General features: G+C 40.5%; 1 protein-coding gene across 10 annotated transcripts in view; it reads left to right on the forward strand.

Annotated features, from left to right (window-relative positions):
* Positions 1-19,665, forward strand: part of megf11 (multiple EGF-like-domains 11) — a 73,189-nt gene that overhangs the window by 34,554 nt on the left and 18,970 nt on the right. For all 10 annotated transcript variants that reach the window (XM_005470679.4, XM_005470677.4, XM_005470680.4 and 7 more), the window contains 5 exons: positions 12,023-12,269; positions 12,409-12,529; positions 12,915-13,051; positions 16,189-16,401; positions 16,881-17,055. In XM_005470679.4, coding sequence (XP_005470736.1) covers positions 12,023-12,269; positions 12,409-12,529; positions 12,915-13,051; positions 16,189-16,401; positions 16,881-17,055 — 893 coding nt within the window. The remainder of the gene's footprint in view (positions 1-12,022; positions 12,270-12,408; positions 12,530-12,914; positions 13,052-16,188; positions 16,402-16,880; positions 17,056-19,665) is intronic.

Genomic DNA, 19,665 nt, shown 5'->3' on the forward strand with positions numbered 1-19,665 from the left:
TACTGGTTCAGGCACCCGCATCCTCAAAGTGATGAGTCCCTCCTGAGAAATTAGATTAGCAAAGAAACTTGACACCATGTGATTCTCTCAGCTTTCACACTTTAAACATTCCCTTGTATTATAATTCTGGGACTCACTTCCATTTCAGGCACAGGCATACTGTAGTATGAATGACAAATTCGCCCTCTGCCACAGAACAAAAAGAGGGTTAAGGTCCATGGATCAATATCACTGTTCCTTCTGCTGACTCTTCTTTTGTGTCATTTGTTTATTCCTTAAAACTTTTAATCAAAACCTGACCGATGAGCAAATCTGTCTAGTTTTAGATATTTTTAAACTATGTTTCTTCTCTTATAATAAATGTCATGCGGGTGGTTTTATGCCCCATGCTGACCCTGCTCTTCCCAGATGGCTTAATTCATTTCTTTGCTGCTTCTTTAATGTACTACAGTATTTCTCTCCTGCTCTCTCTCTGCCACTCACACACAGTACTCCCTAAGTTGCTGTTGTATACTTTTCTCTTCACTTTGACTTTGAGAATCGGGGAGAATAATTCATGGGCCAGCAAGTTTCAGAGACTGGGATAACAACGCTGCTTTCAGAGGCAGCAGTTCATTTGAGTTGAAATTCTGGATTTTCCTTTTTTTTCCTGAGAAATCTCCAAAGGGTCCGTATTATCCTGGAGAGAAATAGGGGAGGGAAAAAGAAAGGAAAAAACTCTTAATCTACAGTTTTTCTGTGTTAATCAAAGGCTCAAGATGTTTTCCTGTTTCTGTCCTTTCATATTTCAGGTATCCATCCATCCTGTGCCGCTACTCTTTTTACCTCATTGAGCAAAATGCACTGCTCTGGTTTTTCAACCTCCTGTTTTCCGCATATTCAAATATTTCCCAAGATGCAGTGCTAATATAGTTTTAAATGCATGACTGTGCCACATTTTGCCCATTTTAGATGAATAGTAATGAAAAAAAACTCCACTTTTCTGGGCTTTTTTCTTGGCTATTTTTTTTATTCAATTAAAAAAAAACATGAAGTTGTACATAAAAGTCTTTGCCTCATAACTTTCCTCATATAATATACGTCAGTGTGTCAGATTAACTGGTGGTCAGGCAGGTAGAAACTCCCTCCAAGATTGATGGCTACATGATGAGCATTTGCATAATGTGAGATCATTAAAAAGCAATTATCCTTGTGTTTCAATGTGCGAACGTGTTCCTGTATTGTTGGGATTCATTTGGTAGGTGGATAGGCGCACTGATTGACCGCCTTTAAGATGAATCATATTAAGTGTTTACAGTGGGGTGGGGGGTGGGGGGGGGATATTCATATGCCGTGACACCCGAGACACATAAAATCACGGCTTTGAGAGAACAACTAGCAAGTTTTGTTTGCTTACACTGTGTGGAGAGGAGTGGTTAAAATGCAGACACAACAGAAAATTTGCATTTATGCACCTCTCTGTGTTAGTCGATGAGTTCCGGTGCTGTTATAGCCGTGTGTCTCAAGCTTTAGGGAATTCAATAATCAGATTGACAGATGGACATTCGCACTTTGACTTTTTGTTTTTTAAAAATTTTTTTATGCCTGGTGTTTTCTTGACAGTATTAGCTTGGAAACATGTAAATCTAGATGCTAGTGCTGTCAAGGCTTAACACCTGTTTTCTCAGCTCAAGATGAAACCCGTTGCATTTGTATTTTATTTCCAGTTTAGCTTTAATCTGCTCAAACTGCATGGCTCCAGTTTCTTAAGTTTTCTGCACAATATTAATTTCTTGGTTCCTTTCCACACAGCACCACAAAGTCATATACGTGTCTAAATAAAAAGTATTAGCAGGACTTCCAAGTATTTAATGTTTCTTGTTTTTACTTCACAACAATGTGAACGCGACAATAAAGCTGCAGAAAAATTATTTTGTCAGTAGGCTGGCTGTCTTCACATTTTTCCAATTTAACACAATGCTTTTTTTTCTCTACATTTTAATTTAAGGTTCAGTGGAGTTAGTTGAAAAAAACAGCGTCTGTTCCTTCTTTTACTTAAGTGACACTGGATGCTATTTGGCTAGAGGGCACTCATAAGATGGTCCTTAGTGAATGTGAATGAATGGGGCTGGAATATAAAATAAATATACTCCCATGTCTAGACCAAACTGTTACATTTTGATTTCAGTTTTCACAAATGCAGTTTTAATTTTATATCAGGATTAAAATTAAACTTTACTAATATTTTTTGTTTTGCTTATACGGAAGCTGAATTCTCCCCACAAAATGCTTTAATATTCTGCTAATGCTGATTGGTCAGCTGAGATTTCCCCAATCACTTTGTCAGGACACTCTCCAATAATGAGACCTGTTTTCAAACAACTTCAGCAAATCAAGTACACTCCTGAGTACACACTTATAAAAAACAAACTTAAATGTACATATTAAAAGCTATGCCATCTGCAGGTGCTTTATTATTGGTTGCCCTCAGGTGTCTGCTGCTAGGAAACGCTCAGCTGCAGCTCAGTTGATCTATAAAAATTGAAAGTGACTCATATTACCCATAAATATTATCTTAACCCCTTTTATTAAAAACATGCAAGATGAACTAAATATCCAGTATTAGGAGATTCAGCTCCACAAGGTCTATCCTGTAAGCACCCTGTATGAGTCAGGATCTACTGAGCATTTTTTAACCCGTGTGTAGTGAGAGGGAAGTCTGAGGTTTCCCTTATGCTGTCAACTTGCTGTCAGTCAAATCAGATCTAAAGATGTGCTCACTGTCCAGATGAGGAAGATTAAATTCAATTTCTATTGCAGTTTTTGGTTATTAATGTTTAAGATTGCAGGTTTTAGGTTAAGTCTTAAAGCCAATTTTTCAGTGGCTTTAAATAACTAATGTTACTAATGTTACTCTCTTATTCTTTGGCGTGGTAAAAACACAACAGATTGCTGTCATTTTTCAAAAAAAAGCAAAAGTAATATATTCTTTCTTTCATCTTTTATCACCTTTATCTTTTATCCACCAAGTATGCTTAAGTAGTGCATTAGTTTATGATGAACCCGTTTGTTGAGAATTAAATTATGATACCATCTCAGATTGATACTGGACATATTCATTGATTGCTGCTGATCTGTTTTCAAGGGATTTTTAAAAATAACTGGCAACAATCTTGATATTAGAATAACTGCATAATTGTTGGCTAAAGTAACAGTGTCATGATTGTAGTGAGTTATAAGGAAGAAGTTATGCAAAACAAGCAGTTTGATGGTTACGTTCCTGAGAAGCTGTGATGGATATGTTTCATGTTTTTTCTGGCCTGAGCAGTGGCAGATTAGTAATGGACAGAAATGAGCAGATTAATCAATAATGAAAACAATCATTAGTATAACGTTGAAAGGTAAAACCAAACTGTGTTTTTTTTTCTTAAGCTTTATTTTCTCTTAAATTGCTTTTTTTGTTATTACTAATGTCTCTGTGCTAGTTTACAAAAGTAATACCGGCAATTTCTACTTAAGGGTAACTTTAAAGAAAATCTTTAAAATCTAAAATGATAATGAAATAAAAGTACATATTTACTTAAAAAATATTGTTATATACCAGTCCCACTGGCATATAATGATACATAAATATGCAGATACACTGTGCAATTAAAGCTTTTCTGGTGTGTGATATTGAATATACAGTGTAGTGGGGCTCCAAGGGGATTGCCATTACAGCTGCAGCCTGCAGGATGCTGTGTTGTTTATATATTATGATATGCTGTGCTTGTGCTAATTTTTTGTTTGACAATGCAAAAAACAGAACCTGCTTTTATAACCTGCTATTTTCAGTAGAGCAGTCTGGCGTAGACATAGATAATTCATGTCATGTAGATTTTAAAACAACCTGGTAAAAAAAAAAAAAAAAAATCTCTTTCAAGCGTGCACCTCTGATTGCTAAATCCACCTGTGATTGGCCGTGCCTCCTCTGAGCTTCTATATGCACTCTAATAACGAAGCAGACTGTATACACTGATATCTACAGAAAGTGATAATCTGTTAATCCACATAAAACCACAGAACTCATACCGTAAACACAGGACTTGAACTAATTAGCGCCATGTACATAAATTCAACAGCTGCAGCTTTTCTTCTTTAGGACTCCATTTATTAAGACTACTTATGCAAATAAAGCCAGTCACAAATCTCTAATTGTGATACCAGGGACACAAGAACCCCTCACTGAAGCCATGTGTTTTAAAATGAGTGCAGAGCTGCAGTGAAAGTGCACAATATGGTTGAAAGGATAACAAAACATAATATGATTTTACCAATATAACCAATTACACCAGAGGCAACAACAAGAAGGAGTGCCATGTAGTCAAACGTTGTCTCATCTTGAGATTTTTTCTTTAAAATGGTTTCATGCTGACTGCTGAAGTAGCCGGAGGCAATATGTTTTGTTGCTTGAGCCTGCCATAGCAGAGAACTGAATGGAAGGTTGTGATATTTCACATTTGGTCAGATATTGAATTGTTAACACTACTATTTGGCGCCCACGTATTAAATGTCTTCAAGGTCTCCGGTACACATGAGTCTCGACAGACGTGGATGTAAACTGCAGCATGGCTGGTCGATAGAGCCACACCGCAGCAACGTGGTAATCCAAGTTTTTCCACCAAGCAGGTTTTTGACTCTTGAAGGTCAGCGGTTTGGAAGATCCTTTTAAGGTGTTCTCTTTAGTTGATTACTAATGTGTCTTTTGTGCAAACAAAGTTACCAATTTGCAGTTGTGGTGAGTTAGTAACTCAGATATTCTATTACAAGCAAAGACTGAGTTATATTTTTATTGAACTTAAATTACACAGATTTTAGGGTAAATGCAGAATCCTGCCACTGTATGATACTACTGGATTGTAATTATAGGCGCATTAAGTAAATGCTTTCATCTTAATCTGGAAAATAACTGTAAATCTCGTTTAAAAAGTAGTAACTTCACGTGGTAAATATATAGAGCTACAATTGTAGGGGTGGCTGTATTGGCATTATATGAATATACATCAGTCTCCACTCTCTTGATTGCGCACCCCTTCACATCGACTGTCGTTGCCCTATGGCAGATTCTACTTCATCCTAATTAGAATTAATAATTGAAAATAGGAAATCAATATGTGCAAATTAAGTCTGGTAACAGTTGGTATTGTCAGGTTGACATTGTTTTTTGGAGGGACCACGCCATTCCAGGTGACTGATTTACTGCTGTGTGTTATGTCTTTGAAGTGCTACAGTCGTGGCTTTATTTATACCCGGGTCACTGTGTATTGTTGTGCACTGTAGATAAATGCCCGCCTTTGCTCTGATTGCTTTTTTTTTTTGTTGTTGTCCTGTGGCAAGAGAGCAAAGGGTTTGTTTTCTGCAGGACAGGGTGAAGGGTAAATTATTAATTGGAAGGAGCAGTGGGCTGTGTAACAATTTGCTGATCCAGAGGCTTTCATGAGCCGTGTCAGGTTGTGTTGAACAAGTGACTGGTTTACTGCAATGAGGCAGAGCATCTCTCGCAGGGCGCTTGCATTACTGCTCAACATGGGCAGCTTTATTAGAAACTGAGGGGCAGTCTTTTTAGTAGCGTTACTTTTAAGTGCTCGTTTGGAATACCACGTGAGATGACCTGGCCTTGTCGGTCTCAGTCAGCCACTGGTCCTGTTAACCCAGTTACAGCTGTGCTGCAGGGGAGCTGGCTGCAGTACTTCTATTGATCCATGTTAGCATCCTATAGAGTAGAACTCAGACAAATGATCAGATCCTCCTCAGGATAAAGAACCAGGCCAGACTTTTTAATCGGTAATGCATAGACCTAAAAGAATTAAGCTATTCACTCATTAGTTTTGTGGCTCCAAGTAGGCAACAGTCAGGTCTTGTTAGTTCTTCTCCAGCTGCAAGGTGGTATCAGGAGGAAGTGTATGGTGCATTATAGTGAAATGTTTGAGCAGCAAACTCTGCTCATAGACCTTGTGTTGTTAGCTTGATTGTGTGCTGCTTTTCCCCCCAGGGAAATGCGAGCACACAGGGTCTCAGCTAAGATGAATTAGGGCAGGACAAAAGACACGCCCAACAGCAGAAGCCGCAGCGTGCTGTTATTCCAGTTCAGCAAAACGGCGCCCATAACTATTGGCAGTTTCCTCTGTATATTTAGAAGTTCATTTGTCAAGCTCTCATGGATGTATCTAAACTTTTTACTTGTCGTGCCTGGGTTTTCTGGGGACTAATAAATAACAGCATAATGGGTGTCAGCAGAACACGAAGGTGCCAGTAGGACCTGTCTTGTAGCGTATTGGCTGCTTTTACAGCCCCAGGTTTAACAAAGCTCAGAGACATTTATCACTCAGTGCAAATTTACCACTTTACACAACAATCATCACTTTCCCTGTAGACCCTGTCCCAGCCCTGTCTGCTTCTCACTCAGTTAGTCTGCATCAATGAGTCAGGGAGCTGTGATGAATAGTTGAGTGTGGCTTTTTTTTTGAATAACTCCTTTTGCAAATAGCTCATATTGATTGAAGAGCAGAGTATTACATATTCTCGTGTCAGCTAAATTGTAGGAACAATTGTTTCATTGTTCATTTTTTTAAAATATAATTTTAGCATTTAAAATGTCTAAAGAAAGTCTGTCTCTTTATGCCATTTGTAAGTGGTGGCTTGTCTGCATTAATTCTGACCATAAAGTATAATTTGAAAATTCAGATCTGTCAAGGAAAGAAGGGGGAAAAAAAGAACAAAGCTAGTGGAACAAAGTGCGATCCAGACAATATGAAACTCAGAGGTGCATTCTGCTCATGAGGCAATGCAGGCGACTCATCAAGACAATGAGTCACGCTGCTTTGCTTTGCTACAAGCTCTGCTCAAAAGTAAGCGTCGAGTAAAAGGCTCTCAGGCGCCAGAGCGTTTTCCCTTCTAATGTCTTTAGTTAAGTTATTCCTCAAGTGTCAACAGTGTGTGTTAATAATAGTTATGTGACAGTGAGTGACTCAGGCAGTGGGGAGTGAAGTCAGGCTGCCTGCCAAATATTCCAGTAGCAATAATGTGGCTTTTACAGTTAGAGTGGGCAAAGGAGAAAGCAACCGTCTGCACCATCCACCACCACTAGCCAGCATTTATACTATAATTGTAATTGAAGTTTGCTTTTCCCCTCCGTCGAGCTGAATAAATGATGTCTAAAACTTGGGCGCCATTTGAATGGTGAAAGATATTCTGTGTTTAAAGAGCTTGACTGAGGCCTTCATTTTGAATTTAGCTTGGAGAAGCTTATGGCAGCTTTCAGCGGCGCAGACTTCTCCTCGTCGAGAACAGTGACAAACATTTTGCTGTAAGTTGCCAAGTTCAGGAGAGCTCCTGAATGAAGTCGGCTGCTGAAAGCTGTTTGGTTTTAATCCTGTTTCAGCCAGCCTCTGATTATGCAGGCTCTTGAGCATACTTCAAAGCTCAGCACCACCATGATGGCTCTCTCAGCCTATTCTTTGGACATCACCTTCAGAAGTTTACTACCTGCCGGTAGCCCTTCGTGATCTGTTTTGTTCCAGCAGAGGGGATTTTACTCAGCATCCTGGGATTGGACCTTTCCCTGTGTGTGAGGTTATCCACATTCTAACTGTTATACATTATGAGCTCTGAGAGCTCAGGCTGGATGGTGTATGTGTCCTCTGGTTAGACACAGTGACCCGGGCCAGACCAGTTAATGGTTTGGACTGCATCTTCTCTGGTTTCAGTCTGTGGGATTTGTTGCCTACAGACCGAAACCCACAGGGGTCCTCATCACCACACACAATTTAGCTGTTCTCTCTGGAAGCTGAAGCCTTCATGCTACATGCTACTTTCTTCTGCTATTTCTCTCTGTTTTTGCCCACAGCTCATCATGAACTCTGACTCCTTAATCACAGTTAAATGCTGTCAGAGCTGGGGAGTGAGAGACTACTGGGTAAAGTTTCCGAACCTCCGTGTAGGAGAGAGACAGCAAGATAATGGGCTTTGCTCTCAATGTGCTGAGGCCTCTAACTGGAAGCTAAAGAAGGTTTAAAACTTCAAATAGTAACATTTGTTGAGCTCCTAAGCACCAGAAAAGTCTGCAAATTAAGCACGGGATAGATTTTGGTTTATTCTGTTTCTCTCTGCCTCTCTGGTATTTATGCATTTATTTTTTTTAACTGATATTATATTTTTAGTTGTGCATGTAAGAATGTAAAATGCCATCTCTACTAATGTGGCCAAGGTTTGAGCTGAAGCCAGAGGTGATGATGCCTCTAAGTTGTAGAGACACTGCCCATTTTTCTGCTGTGTCGAGGGAGCACTGTTGAGCAGAGGAAGCTCTGATGAGTGCTTATAGACTGCTAAACCAAGTTGCAGTTAAACTGCTCATCCATTACCACCACCGCCCGCACACCCCTCAAGTTTAATGTGCCAGGGTCGTTTGCGTGGCAGCAGCTCAACCTTCAGGGAGCTCATTCATGCCAGACTGGAGGCCAGGAGCAGATTAGATCAAATCAGTGAGAGCCCTGTAATGTAGTCTCTAGTCTGTCCAAACGCAAAAGCAATACTGCACTAGCCCAGTGGTTCGGGACCCCCTTCAGGGCAGACCTGTCCGTATCAGTGAAGGGCTGATCATCTTCCTGCTGTGTACCTGGAAAAACAGGCTTCAGTGCCGACCATGAAACAGAGTTCATTAAGCTCCAATTCTGGTTGATCACAGCTCTGGCAAAGTGAGCATAGAAGGAGGGGGGGCTCGGCGTCTTTACATTTTCAGCTCAGGCTGTGTTGGTGTGCGAATCAATAGGGGAATATTCACCATCCTGGCTGCTGTGCTGTCCTGGATCTCAAGCTGGGCTTTTCTGTGAGGCAATACAGCTGCTGATGGAGAGATATAATGCCATATCAGTCACTTAAATCATTACTAGAATCTCAAATGAACAATTACCTGGCTGGGACTGAAGGCAGCTTGCTATCCCACCTCAGTGTTGATCATTCTTCATTCACATTGTGGTTGTTAATCACTAGTTGTTTCCTTGATTACAGGTCCAATTGAGTTTTGTGGGGTTTTTTTTTTTTTTTTTTAACAGACCAATTCCCAGGAATGTGCAAATTACTTGTTTTACATCATACCCTCAGGTACTTCTTAGTAATGCCACTGAATTTAACACTGAGCAGCCATTGTCTCATACAGGTGTGGATCCAAATTAAACTTTTCTGTTATATTGCTCCAAGTTCAGCACAATTAGTCAGCTTGTGCATTTAGCAAAATGTGAAAAATGAGTGCTCGCGAACGTTTACAACAGTTTGATAATTCGACTGTCTCAAGTACCTTATTTCTTTTTTCATTTTGACAGCTGGCTGCTGAAGTTCCACCTGAAAAGAGGCGTTAAAAACATTAAAGTATCAAACTGTTATATATGAAAAATGATTTGTTCCTCGTGTTAGTCTCTGAGTCCTCCTTCGCTCTTTCGTATAGTCACTGAAAGGTGTGAACAGCTTGCACATGTGCTTCTCTTTTTTTTTCTTTTTTTTGCAGATTAATTTCAGGGTGTTATTAAGATTTTTCTCTGTGATGGTTGTGATATGTCAACATCGCATATATTCAGTCTCACACTATACATTTTACCGCCATTTCATCGTAACAGAACTGTATTTGCACCTCTTGAATCGTTTTATTTGCTTGTTGGTAACGCAGAGCTGTCATCTGTCCACTACAAGGAATTTGAACCAAAACATTTAAAACCTGCAAATTTACATTTTTATATCAACACTGAGTCTAATGACTGCTTTTAGATGTGGTGAAATGATCTGCTTTTAGATGTGGTGGTGCTGGAAGGATCAGCACCACCAAATTCATGCCTTTGTAACTGCATGCAGAAATTTGCAGTGATTTCATCTTGAGTCACAGGTTGTCATGAGATCAGGTGAGACAGGTCCTGACCACTTAAGGTTGCCAGGTTCCCATGCTAAACAAGATCTTAAGTATTGTATTACAGGACAGATTAAACTGCTGAGACCATAAACTCAATAGGAAAATGTTGGTGTTGAAGCCAGTCCCAGCTGTTATAGCGGGAGATGCAGGATACACCTTGCACAGTTCATCAGTCTGTTGCAGGGCTAACACATTCACACATTCATACTCACACCTACCAATTAAACTGACATGCATGCTTTCAGACTGTGGGAGAAAACCAGAGTAATCAGAGAGAACCCACTCAAAGACCCCAGCTACATTTGTTGGATTCAAACCCAGGACCTCCTTGTTGTGAGGCAACACTGCTAACCACGTCTGAAAATGCTTAGAGGGATAATAAGTGGAGCCAGTAGTGAGGTCATAGGCAATTTTCTCAACCACTGGGATCACCCCCTGCTGGCCATTTTAAAGAATACAGGTTTAATACACTTGTGTGAAGGGTCCATGTTTCGAACAGGTAGGTTAAGGTGCCCTGACGCACACAAAGAAGAAGATATTGTGCTGACTGTTTGTTTTATGATGTCGCCCTTCCCCTTGCATGCAGCTTTAAAAGTAGCAAGTGCAACATATAAATTATGCCCACATCCTTGGCAGCATTACTGTATGATGAAGATGATGTTAGAAAACCTTTAAATTTTTCATCCGCAGAGCTGTAAAGTTGGATTTCGGTATTTTCTAGAATGATAGAAAATGTTAAAAAGCTGAAGTTTCAGCCGTATTCAGTATTAAACATAAAGTTATGAAATGTTCACAATTAAGACATCTTTATGTGAAAGGTTTTCTGAATGCTAGGGTTGCAACATAGGAAATATCAAATAGAAAAAAATCATATTAAAATGAGAGGTATCCTGGGTAAAGACCTTAACATATTTACTTACTTTTAGAGAGATGGTTGGTCAGGATGTCTTTTGGGGAAGTAGTTAACAATAATGTTTACAAGGCTTCTGCACAGGGTGTTTGTCAGCCAGAAGCTTTCTTTCATTTGTTTTCTTTCGTATTGACTCATACAGACACGAGATATGAATGTTGTTGTGCATTGTTGCTACCTTATAATAGGACAAGCACAAGCATATATGGGTAGTTTTTGAGAGTATGAAACAGAAGATCAGTGAACTGTCTCATTTCGATTTCTAATCAGGTATTTTCATTGGGGAGTCCACACGTTCTTCCTGTCTCTCTGTGTCCATTTTTCTTAGCAATTGCTTGACAGCGTTAGCTCTGTGGAGGGCCTTTTGTCTGTTTTTTGCTCAAGGCATCCTCATAAAAGTACCTGCTCTCATATGATCCTGAGCAGGAGTGAAAAAAAAATCCTTGGAAAGACCAAAACCAGCAATTTATTGTCATACCTCTCAACTCTGTGGTATTGAGCCACAAGCTAATTTATTCCCACTGAAGATCTAAACAATGCCATGATTTTATAATTTAGTTTTTTTTTAAAGCAAACATCTTAGCAAGCAGGAAGATTCTGTGTTGTTGTTGCTGGCTATAACAGTAAGATGGTAAACATATTGGATCAGTCCATAAACCGCAGTGCCAGTGTACTGGTTTTGGTAATGAAGGAACACCACGGGTACCAGTGTGCTTTATTGATGTGTTTTTAATCGAGGTCTGTGGCCCAGAGGAAGACTATCAGCCTTTTGGTACACAGATAGTATTTTAATAATATGTTCAATTAATTGAGTGAAAAGATTAAATCCAGCAATTTGTTTGCTGTTACATGTTCAAAAAATAAAAAATACACAGATTAAAGCTTTAGAGTTTGAATTTGTTGAACTGATGAAAATTAATATTGGAGGCATAGAGAAAGATTTGCAAGCAGTCTGAGACAGCGCTTCCAAATCATACCATTATAATAAAGAGTAATTCATTGGGAGGAAGATTTCCCCTGATCATTTATTATTAATGATGAACTTTTATGGTTATTCCAAACAATCATTAATGAGTCACTATATTATTTATTGTGCTTTTATGTGACCATTATGATTTTCAGTGTTCACGAGTGTATTCTGATGCATAGTCTCCTCTTTTTTCTGGTGTGCTTGATGCCCCTTGTCTCTGTGCCTGCAGGCTGCGAGAGTGACTTCTGGGGACCTCACTGCAGCAATCGGTGCCAGTGCCAAAATGGGGCTAAGTGTAACCCCATCACAGGTGCCTGTGTCTGCACTGATGGGTACCAGGGATGGCGTTGTGAGGAGCCCTGTGAGCATGGTTATTATGGCAAGGCGTGCCAGTTACCGTGCCAGTGTCTCAATGGTGCCACCTGCAACCACGAGACAGGAGAGTGCATCTGTGCACCGGGCTACACAGGGGCTTTGTGAGTACCACTATCATATTTACTCTTTTGGCACATTTTATGAAGCAATGTGAGTGTGCTATCCTCTTTCTTGCTGATGCAAAGAACTGCAGGCAAACACAGGTTACTTATCTGAGACTTTTGACTTGTGTGCTGACAGCTGTGGGGAGCGCTGCCCCTCCGGTAGTCATGGGCCTCAGTGTGAACAGCGCTGCCCCTGTCAGAACGGAGGAACGTGCCACCACATCACAGGAGATTGTTCCTGCCCTGCTGGGTGGACGGTAGGTCACAGAAGCAAAAGCAAAGGCCCGAGGGGAGAAAATACTTGAACGCTGTTGTAAGTTTAGGGGGGGAAAAAAGTACAGTAAATGAGAATGCTGTGTCTCTGCTTCCTGGAAGGGGAAGAAAAATAGAATTTGTAGTGTGGAGGCTGACTACTGTGAACTTTCCATGTGAAAATTAACTCTGCATTGACCTTTCTGAAGATAATATGTGAAAATATCTTCCACAGTAAAGTGTACACTTTTGAACTTACTCCTTGAATGTAATGCTTTCAGTTGCCTTCTAAAAAAAAAAGAAGAAAAAGTAAACACATCTGCAGACACATAGGAGGACATTAACGATAGGTCTGAACCGTCCAAACATCAATCAAGTTTGTTTTCACAGGGTTCAGTCTGTGCCCAGCCCTGCCCTCTTGGCAAGTACGGCATCAACTGCAGCAAAGACTGTTCCTGTCGTAACGGTGGAATGTGCGACCACATCACGGGGCAGTGCCAGTGTGCAGCCGGCTTCAGTGGACGCAGGTATGCAGGTGACACCTCTGGCTGACAAACAGACCGCTCAAAAAGGCTTTTTCTGAAGTTCTATCAGCAAACTTTTGTGCTCCTACTTAAAATAGGTCATACAAAGGCATGATTTATTGATATTAGTATTTAATGCAAAAGAATGGTTTCATGCAGTTCCGCATTTAACAGTCACTCATTGACCCATTCTCTTTGTTGACTTCTAAATGAGGCACAAACCTGGCTGTTCTTTAAAAAGATAAAGGAAATCCTAGCATATTCTCATACTCGAGAGAAATAAGCATTTATAAATGCCCATTAGTCCATTTGAAGGTAGATTGGAAGCTTTTAATAGGGGCGTTGTATGTTTAATTAATCTTGTACTTCATGCTGGCCAGCAAGGTTTCATGTCTTCAGCCTTCATCCTCATCCACTCCCAGCCTATCCATTGATCTCACCATGAGCTACATGCTGTTTGGAGTCTGCTCATTAATTATAAGTAATGGGCTTATATTAAGGTCTCATTGAAATCCACAGATCTTTTTAGTTCCTCGTGCCTGCCAGAGCAGCCCAGAGCAGCCTGGGTTTATTAGTTCAGCTAAAGCAATTGTCTCTTGGATGGAAACACTTCCTTTACAAGACCTTTCCTTTACTTTATTATTTTGCAAAATTGCCCTCATTCATTTTGTCAGTGGCAGGTGAATTAAACTGCCAGGAATAATCTAAGATTGTGTTACCCCCCACCCTCGTGTGTCTAGTATAATAATACCATTGTCCTCTGATAAAACTAAAGCTAGGGTAATTTAAACATGAAACATAACTCGGCCATTTTATGTTGTAATTGAGCTATTTGTAAAAGCTTTGTTACACTCTTGAGACTGAAACTCCACCAGGACTGTATACTTAAGTCAGTATATTGAGGTGAAGGAAGAAATCCATTTTCTGATCTACACTAATTTATGTGCAGAAAACTGAAGCAGTTTCTGTTTAGCTGATGACGATTACTGAGTCTTGTCCAACCCCTGCAGAGACGCCGAAGTACTGACAGCAGAGGCCTGCTGTCCTCGTTAAAATTTGACCATGGATTTATGAAAGTATTTTTAAAGTAAACATTCATTATTAAAACCTTGAAATGGAAGAGGAGTGTTAATAATATATCCATATTATTTAATGTATTGAAGCTGGTGCTGGAGTTTTATTTCAATTTCCAATTCTTAAAGAATCTTTGCGTTGCGTAAAACATCATAAAACATTATTGTTTTTAGGATTATATTTACATGCACTTCCAAAATCACCCTGTTGCATTCAGATCTGCCCTATTCCTCCTGGCAGAGATTCAACAAGGTGCTGGAAACATTCCTCTGAGATTTTGGTTCATATTGACATGATAGCATCACACAGTTGCTGCAGATTTCTCAGCTGTGTGTATTGATGTGAATCTCCTGTTACACCGCATCCCAGGGGTACTCTGTTGTGAATTGAGAATGTGTGACTGTTGAGGCCGTTGGAGTACAGTGAGCTCACTGTCATCTTCAACAAACCAGTTTGAGATGATTTGAGCTTTGTGACATTGCATGCTGTCTTGCTGGAAACAGTCATTAGATGATGGGTACACTGCTGTAATAAAGGTACGGACATGGTCAGCAACAAAACTCAGGTAGGCTGTTTAAACAATGCTCAGTTGGTACTAATCGGTCCAAAGTGTGCCAAGAAAATATCCCCCACACCATTACACAACCACCAGTTGGAACTATTGATCCAAGGCAGGGTTTTTTTTTTGTTCCCATTCTCTATAAACCCTTTAGATGGTTGTGTGAGAAAAGAGATCAGTAGATCAGCAGTTTCTCAAGTACTCAGACAAGCCCATCTGACACCAGCAACCACGCTGCATTCAGAGTCACTAAAATCACTTTTCTTCTCTGTTCTTATGCTCGATTTGAAGCAGGTCGTTTTGACAATGTCTAAATGAAGCTAACCGCTCAGAGTTTCTGCCATGTGACTCACTGATTAGATATTTGCATTAAGAGGCAGTTAAAAGGTATACCTAACACAATGGCTGTTGAGTGTAATTAATGAGTATAACAAATAACCTTGAAACCAACTGGACTTCTTTAAGTTTTTTGAAGATGTTTCTTCTTTCATCCGAGAAGGTTCCTCAGTTCTTAAACCAAATGTCTGAGAGTCCCAGGTATTTAAACCCTAGTGGGAGTTATCCCTTAAGAGGGTCGTTGACCCGCTATTGATCATGTGCCTCATCACACGAGCCAAGGCGTGAAAAAGGTGAGTGTCATTATCAGCAAAGGTTTTGGGTGAAACCGTTGTGAGACCTTGCCTCACACTGTCATGTGAACTATTAAGATCACCTGACGCAAGATGTGAGTGGGGGCTGAGGCGCCTGGAAAGGGATCTCAAATGTATTTAACAGCTAACCTTCTGAAGACACACAAAAATGTAGTCTGCTATAAAATCAGATGGTGACTGGCACCAACGTAAAACACAATTGAAATAATATAAATAAAACTTTACAAGCAATCTATTATATATTTATCTTATGCTTTTAAAATCTGAATAGAGTGGTTAAAGTAAAATATTTGCCCTCATTTATTTTCCTTTGAGTTTAGAAGGTTCACGGTCTATGAAATATGTATCCAAAATGAAATGTTTCAGTTTTACTAAAATGGCTGTAATAGCAATATTGCTCATAATGAATATAAAATTGACTCCATTTCCTTCATGTAGTCGTGACCATGCGCAATTTGTAAAGACTTTTTAATGCTGTAGTGATTAAGCATTGACATTGTTGAAAAATGCTGTCATTTATTTTATTAACTGAACTGCACTCACAGAGCTGAAAGGTGGGATTTGTCTGTGTTTGAAACCCAAAAACACAGAAAAATGAGCACATTTTAAAAGATGGAACCAAGGAGACTTTGAGATTTTGCAGAATATTCTTTATTCATTTCAGTTTATTCAGTTGTTGAAATTAACATTGTATATATCTGTATATATATATCATACATGCACAAAAAGAATCTTTAACATTTCCAACATCAGATTTTCATGTTACAAGTCTTGACTCATTTTTTTCCCCATGTACCTGACATTTTTTAGAGCAGCAATTTAAAAGACCCCGTCATTGCTCTGTAATTTTCCTCCAGATGTCAGGATGACTGCCCTGTGGGCACCTATGGACCGCAGTGTAACCAGAAGTGCGAGTGTCAGAATGGAGCCAAGTGTCACCATATCAATGGAGCCTGTCTATGTGAAACAGGGTTTAAAGGGCCTAATTGCCAGGAGAGATTCTGTCCCCCAGGTCTATACGGCCTCATTTGTGACAAGTACTGCCCCTGTAACACCACCAACACCGTGAGGTAAGTGAGACATCAGTGCAAGGCCACACACAGCTTTGCTCTGACCAAGCCCTGAAGCGAAGACTCTCCATATGAATAAAGATTTCTGCAACTCAATTTTGTCTCATCTTAGCTCTATGCCAGCACTCATTCTGAAGTCTGGACACCTCTTGGCCATGTCATCCAGTTAGCTTTTAATCGCGACCTTTGCTTCATTCATAATTTCTCAGCAGCATTCATAGTTAATGCAATGTTAATGCTCTGATTCCGGCAAGAGTTGGGCATCGGCCATAGAAGTCATTACAGAACGAAGGAGAAAAGGGACACCTCATCTATCAGAAACGAGCACGTAGACGCGTAGATGGATGAATGGCTTTTGGCGCGGACTTCACGCTTTGATCCTGCTCAAGAATGAAGTGTTGATACTTTTAGAGCTCAAACTTCACCTCACCCTTTTTCTTCCTGTCATTGTCCCATATTTCTTTCTCATTATATTGTAGCTGCCACCCGCTTTCTGGTGAATGCACCTGCTCTGCAGGATGGACAGGGCTTTACTGTAATGAGACCTGTCCGCCTGGATTCTATGGAGAGGGATGCATGCTGACTTGCAGCTGTGCCAACGGAGCTGACTGTCATCCTGTCACGGGTACCTGTACATGTGCCCCTGGGTTCATGGTGAGTATCATGTACATTCACTGCTATTTTATTGGACTCATATCTGTGGCCACTTTCGGGATAATGTTTTATTAAAGATTTTCTTTCAAATTTGACCTTTACCTGATCTCATGAGATCTAGATCTCTGTTCCCAGAGCCAAAATGCCAAGATGGGGCCACAGTTGCGCTATGCAAACCGAAACACAGCCAATGTGTACTCAAGGAAAAGGAGAAAAAAGAAGTTGGTGGAAAAACAGAGAAAAGAGCACTCAAAATGCATTAAAAACAAGCACAAGCTTAAACTGCATTAAAAACACTTAGAAAGAGCAGTCCTTGAACATCCATGACTTTGTGTTCTAAACCACGTTGACACTTGCATGTCCATTTTAATTTATTCGCAGCTATAATTACCGTGTCAACTTGTAATTATGCTATTGGTTACATTAATTTCTCATGAAATGCCCAAGGGTTAATTGTATTTGTAACCTCGCTCCTTGTAATCTTTAATATACTGAAGAATATCTCTATCTCTACTAACCAATAATTGTACTCGCATGTCTCATACCACATGCTGTGAAACGCTTCACCCCTCTCCTCCGTGAGCCTAAGTTGTGAAGGTTGCAGCTTTGACTTATGGTTCATGTTTTTTTTGTGGCTGTTGTAAAATGTTTGTGTCAGTGTGGTCATAATTTTTTTGGAAGTTGTCCCAGTTTCACTTTAGAAGCTTTTTGTACACAGACAGTCAAGAGCAAGGTGAGACATTTTATTATCGCCTTATTATAAATGTGCTCTACCGCATCACAATAAATCCTCTGGTACCTCCCAGTGCAGACATTAATAATGGGTCGTGTGTATTTTACAAATACAGTCGATATGTCTTGACTTGTAGCATCAGTGCGGAGCAAGCTGAGATCTGTACTCCTGGACCAATTGGGAGAAAATTGAATCCTTGACCTATATATGTTTTCGTTTTAGTCGGTTTTTGTGCAGCCATATTGTTCCCTCTTACAACTGTCAAATTAGTTGGGTAACTTCAATCAGTTTCCCTATTGTATTTCTTGTCTTGCAATCTGAAGTTAGAGAGCAACAGCGACTGCAAGGGTACATTTCTGCCAACATTACATTTCGGTGGAAATTGCCTGTGTCTTACAGCAGGCCACTGTGGTGAATTGAGCTACCGAGCAGGGCCGCAGACTGTGTCTTAATTTGCTCCACCTGTTCTCTTTGGCGGCTGCTGGGAAGGACTGCCAGATCCATTAAATAGACCTAGAGGGCAGGAGCTGGAAAGAAAAGAAGGCAGTCAGATGGGAGCAGACACACCTCATATGGAGGATTGGTGTGTTTGAGTGTGTGTGGAGAGGTTTCTTTTTTTGTACTTTTAACAAAGCTGCTGCTGTGCAAACACTTTGTTACAGAGGTAGAGCTGTGTAGCTGCTACCTATAATTGTGTGACATGCATCACACATGGTTATTATCACATGGAGCTTTTAAAATGTGGTTGATGATGGTGTTGCAGCTATGATTGCAAGCGAAGTCACTTCCCCGGGGGACAGCTGATAAGACTAAGCCTCCCCACTGCATCTTTGTTCTGGAGTCCCATCGGGGGGCAAACCAAGCAAAGTGTCTGAGCAGACTGAGCACCTGCACGCTTGATTTAGCTCTAGTAATTGGACATGCTCTTTTTGACTGGGACAAAGTGATTACATGTTACCTATTCAGGCATTGTCCCTTGCAATCTGCAGCATGTGGACTCTGTAAGATGTCTTTCTTTTTTTTCCTTTTTTCTACAGATTCTGTTGGTACCGCTTTATGTGAAATATGAATGCATTAGGAATGGATTCCGGTCTGCCTTTGTAGGTGGTGAAAACAATTTTCCTATCTCTCAGGGATTTCTCTCCTCATCAGAAGGTTCAGAGGTTCATTTTCAGCCATGCTGCATGAATTTTAAACTGCACTCACTCACCCAGCAGTTAGATGAACTGTTAAGGAGTGAGAATGATTGGTAATTAGTGGTGCCATTTGCATCTAGTCTCGAAGGGTACCAGCCTGATCAATGTTGTGTCAGCTAGTGGCTTTCTGGAAAAAATGCACTCCAATTACATTAAGATACTAATAGGTATGAATTTAGTGCTTTGGCCAAGGACGACCTGGCTGACTCTCAGCAGCTCTGGTCTGGTTACTGCTTCTATCGGCTGTGTAGTTATGTAAGGTCCTGCTGCTCCTATGCAATGGACTGACAGCCCGTGTATTAATAATGATTCTCCACATCCAGACTTCTATCCTTCCCAGCTCAGAAGGAATATGAATCAGTCGACTAATGAGAGAGCTGCCTTTCCCCACTTGAGAACAGACCAACCACTGGTGTCCGCACTGTGAGGGGGGAAACCAAGTGGAATTCGACGCAGTCATGGAGGCAGCAAAATCCATGTGGTCATTTGTGGCTGTATGACGTTTTATCCATGAGTCCAGTCACCAGTAAATTGCCTGAGCTCTGAAGAAAGACTGCACCTCCCTGCCAGTCCCCATCTGTCCAGCCCTCCCCCCTCCCCCGAGCCGGTCGAACTTCTTGCCGCACTTAACAACTGTAACTGAACTGCTATTGTTAGCAGTCTTGAAGCTGTCGTTTGCGG

The sequence above is a fragment of the Oreochromis niloticus genome, linkage group LG7 (assembly GCF_001858045.2).
Source record: "Oreochromis niloticus isolate F11D_XX linkage group LG7, O_niloticus_UMD_NMBU, whole genome shotgun sequence".
Classification (NCBI taxonomy): Eukaryota; Metazoa; Chordata; class Actinopteri; order Cichliformes; family Cichlidae; genus Oreochromis; species Oreochromis niloticus.